Source organism: Microtus ochrogaster, linkage group LG1 (assembly GCF_000317375.1).
Source record: "Microtus ochrogaster isolate Prairie Vole_2 linkage group LG1, MicOch1.0, whole genome shotgun sequence".
In the NCBI taxonomy this organism is placed as follows: domain Eukaryota; kingdom Metazoa; phylum Chordata; class Mammalia; order Rodentia; family Cricetidae; genus Microtus; species Microtus ochrogaster.
Genome location: NC_022027.1, coordinates 2,871,260 through 2,875,881, shown reverse-complemented (window position 1 = coordinate 2,875,881; position 4,622 = coordinate 2,871,260). Strand labels below are relative to the sequence as shown.

General features: G+C 49.7%; 1 protein-coding gene across 1 annotated transcript in view; it reads right to left on the bottom strand.

Annotated features, from left to right (window-relative positions):
* Lmnb2 (lamin B2) overlaps nt 1-435 on the bottom strand; it is a 15,924-nt gene extending 15,489 nt beyond the window's left edge. Inside the window, exon 1 of the mRNA XM_005359018.2 lies at nt 164-435. Coding sequence (XP_005359075.1) covers nt 164-415 — 252 coding nt within the window. The 5' untranslated portion in view covers nt 416-435. The remainder of the gene's footprint in view (nt 1-163) is intronic.
* Between the last annotated feature and the right edge of the window lie 4,187 nt (nt 436-4,622).

Here is a 4,622-nt window from a genome sequence, read left to right as displayed (position 1 = left end):
GGCAGGGCTCAGCCCTATGCACCCGTCCCTGGGGTCCCTGGTGGGCAGGGCTCAGCCCTATGCACCTTGCCGCAGGGTCCTCATTGGGCAGGGCTCAGCTTATTGCACCTGTCACCGGAATCCGTCTGTCGGCTCCCCGCGTCCCCGGTGCAGACCCACGTACCTCGCGCGTGGTCACCTCCTCCTTCTCGGAGATCCGTAGCAGCAGCCGATCGTTCTCCAGCTCGAGAGAGCGGACGCGGTCAATGTAGTGCGCCAGGCGGTCGTTGAGCTCGCGCAGCTCCTCCTTCTCCTGCAGCCGAGACAGGCGCGCGGGCGAAAGCGGCGTGGCGGGCCCTGCGCGGGGCGGCAGGGACGCCATGGCAGAGGCGGCGGCGCGCGGATACCCTCGGCTGCCCCGGTGCGGCGCGCTCATTCAATCCGCGCCGCGGAAGATGGCGCCGCTGCCCGCCGCGCGTGGTTCGCCGGGACTTGTAGTCTTCTCCCGGGCACGGAGCACGTTGGGAGAGGTAGTCCATGAAGCAGCGTGCGAGGCATGCCAGGAGATGTAGTTTCTAGGGTCCCGCCGCCTCGCCTCCGGGTTCAGTTCCTTGTAGGGGATGGGTTCAGAGTTATGACTTCCACATGAGCGCATGTAACACGCACACACAGAAATAAATGGTAAATTAAATAAATGCAAAGTAATCAAACAAAAAGACAGCTAGGGCGGGCGAAATGTCTCAGAAGTTAGGAACATGCTGCCAAGTCTATGATCAAAGTTCAATCCCTCGGTCTGCATAGAAGAAAACTGACTCACACAAGTTGTCCCGACCTCCACACGTACAGAAACACAAAGAAATGGTATTTTTAAAAACTTGAAAGAACCATTTCAAAGCAAATATCCACTGTCTTCCCAGCACCGGGAAGGTTGAGACAGGAGGATTGAAAACAGCATAGCAAGGCTATGAATGTGACTCAGTTGGTACAGCTCTTCTCCAAACAGTCTTACTGTCCCCTGGAGGGCACCATCAGGAACCCAGCCTGTTTCTGTGCACCTCTAGAAGGCTCAGCTGCAGCCAGACCCCGAAGTCAGGACGGGAAGAACTAGCCCTGAGTTCACCTAGCCTAAGAGCTACTTAGTGTCAAAGGATCTGCTACTGTTTTTCATTTTCTTACAATTAAAGCTACTAGTTTGCAAAATGTAACTAGGGGAGGAACTGGAGAGGTTCAGGAGTTAAGGGCACTGGTTGCTCTTCCAAGAGGTCCTGGGTTCAATTCCCAGCACCCAAGTGGCAGCTCACAACTCCCTCCTGAAGATCCAACACCCTCACACATACAAAACATCAATCTACATAAAAATAAATAGATAAGGGGGCTGGAGAGATGGCTCAGAGGTTAAGAGCATTGCCTGCTCTTCCAAAGGTCCTGAGTTCAATTCTCAGCAACCACATAGTGGCTCACAACCATCTGTAATAAGGTCTGGTGCCCTCTTCTGGCCTGCAGGCATACGCACAGACAGAATATTGTATACATAATAAATAAATAAATATTAAAAAAAGAAAAATAAAAAATAAATAGATAAAACATTAAAAAAAACATGGGTTGGGGGAGTGGTCGTGGTTAGGGTAAAGCCTCTTCTAGAATGCCCCAGTGTAGATGAGAGTTTACCTAAAGAGCAGTAGGCCCTCCGGGCGGTGGTGGCTCACCCCTTTAATCCCAGCACTCAAGAGGGAGAGACAGGCAGGCAGATCTCTGTGAGTTCCAGGCCAGCCTGGTCTACAGAGCAAGTTCTAGTGAAAGATTCCAAAGCTACAGAGAAACCCTGTCTCAAAAAGAAAAAAAAAAAAAAAAGGAAAAAAGGAAAGAAAGAAAGAAAAGAAAGGAAAGAAGGAAAGAAAAGAAAAGAGAAAAAGCAAAGCAAAAACAGAGCAATCGGCTCTAGGTTTCATCTCCTGGAGGGCAAAACATTTTCTTTTCCTATCTGATTCCCACTGGCCTGCATGCAATTCCTCTTCTCTGGCAACCCAACTCCCCGCTCCAATAAAAGGACAGGCTCATTGACTCGAAATTGAATCTAGGCCCAGCTCACCCTGAGCTGTAGAGGGATTTCTGGCAGTTAGATGAAAAGCCAGCATTTCTGGGGAACTTCTGAAACCTGTTCCCATTTTCCTTGTCTCTGGCAGAAGGGACATGTGGCTCCCCAGTTAATACCTACCCGTGGAGCCTATCAACACATCCAAGTCCACAATGGCCTCTAGACTCTCCCAGGCTCCACTCACATTCCCAAGCACCCTCATCTCCTCCACGAGCTCACTGGCCCCTCTCCTCTCCAGGTACCCCTTCTCTTTGTAATCCTCCATATCTATTCCCCCTGTCGCGCCTCTCTGCTTTCTTTGGGTGACAGCCCAAGAAACAGTTTAGAATAAACTTTTCCTTTTCTGTCCACAAAGTGGCCGTTTCCATTTCTTTACTGCGCCCTCGCCCCTTTCGGCCCTTGCTGTACTCTGAGCTTCGGGGCTTGTTGCTAGTGTTCCCTCCTAAGTGTGTTTCCCCCCCTACTTGTTGGCATGCTGTACTCTGCAAAGCCAAGGCTTGCGGTTGACTTCCTGACCCCTTCTCTCAGCACGGGGCGGGGTTCTTGGGTCACCCCACCCCTGCACTTCTGGACTCTAAGTCCCAGAAAACCCCGCGGTGCCTTGGATGGGGCGGGACCCTCTCCTCCCACATGCACTTTGGAAGCTGTCCTGCGATTTTCAAATTTTGGCGCTGAGCGGATGGGGCGGTGACAGCTGCAGTGACAGCTGCAGCCGAGGTGTCCCCTCACTGCCCGGACCTGCTGGCTTACCCATCCCACCGGCTCTCAAAACAGAGGATGGGGAATAGAGGACCCGCGGTTCCAGGAGCGAAAACTGAGACCCACGATAATCAAGGACTGGCCTGGAAAATACCCCTCCAACAGCATAAGACGGAGCTGGGGCTATCCCCGCCCCTCGTGCCTGGGGCGCTACAAAGTGGCTGCTTGCTGTCTGCTTTGGGGGTACAGGGCTGTGAACAGGAAATTCGGACCTCTGGACCCTCAGCCCACTCACTGCTCTGTGCCCATCCCTGTACCCTCCATACCCTGGCGCCACTGTCCCCGCCTAGGCTGGATTTTGGCGCCAGTTTTAAATAATAATAAAAATAAATAAATTGCATTCCAAAGGACGCCACTGGCTTCTAGCCCATTGGGCTGTATTCGAAATTCCGGAGCTTGGATCTCTGGAGAAGGTGAAATTCGGAGCCTGGATTTCAGGAAGATTTGGGTCCTGAGTTTGGGTTCCAAATTGTGTAATTGTGTGTTTCCAGATCCTAGATTCAGGAATCTGAAGTGTAAACTGTCTTTTCTGGACTTGGGGGGGGGGGGACTGGGGACTGAATTCTGTATTTGAGGGAGGCCTATTTAGGAATTTCGATTCTGGAGCTGTGCCAAGCTCACTCCCAGAATTTGGGGAGTTCTATTCCCAGCAACCATATGGTGGCTCACAACCATCTGTATTGAGTCCTGGTACCCTCTTCTGGCCTCCAGGCATACATGCAGGCAGAGTACTGAGAATGCTGTATACATAATAAATAAATAAACAAACAAACAAATAAATCTTTAAAAAATATTTTTTAAAATTTATTATGTATACAATATTCTGCCCGTGGTTGCTGGGAATTTTACTCAGGACCTTTGGAAGAGCAGTCAGTGCTCTTAACCACTGAGCCATCTCTCCAGCCCCCTAAACTACATTTTTTGTTACATCTGAAATTATTTTAATATGCATAGGTGTTGTACCCGTGTAACAGTGAGGGTTGGAAGACAGAGGGAGCCTCTCTGTCTTTGCCTTCCACTATTCAGATCCTGGGATTGAATTCAGTCAGATAAACAAGCGTGGCAGCAAGCCCCCTTATCCTTTGAGCCATGGCACCAGCCCTAGAAATTAATCTAACTTCATACGTGTAGGAAAGTTCTACTGTGCAGCAGAGTCGGTTCAGGTGCTGCATCAGTGCACCCAGGTCAGAAATTCATTTTCCTCCAGCATGGGGGCAGCATCAAAGCTTAACTGCAATTTTGTTTTAATTGTATCTTTCTTTGTGTGTGTACACCTGTGCATTCTACACTAGCTGTGCTGATGTGGGATTCCCCTTTGTATGCTGTGAATACGATTGGTTAATTAATAAAGAAAACTGGCTTGCCTGATGGGGCAAAAGAACAGAGCTAGACGGGGAAAACTAAACAAAATGCTGGGAAAAGGGAGGTGAAAAAAGAGAAAAGCCATGTAGCCCCTCCGGAGCCAGACAGAATTTTAGATGATAAGCCACAGCCACGTGGCAATACATAGATTAATAAAAATGGGTTAAATTAAGATGTGAAAGTTAGCCAATAAGAAGTAAGAGCTAATGGGCCAAACAGTGTTTTAAATAAAGTTTCTGTGAGGTTATTTTTGTTCTGGGCAGCCGGCCGGGGCCAACAAGCAGCGGTAGGCTCCTACAACAGCATGGGCTAATGCAAGAGCCCCTTGCCATGACTTGGTGGAGGATCAGAGGGTAACTTCATCTCCTTCTGATGGAGGAAGGCCATTGGTTAATTAAATAAAGAAGCTGCTTGCCCTGATAGGTTA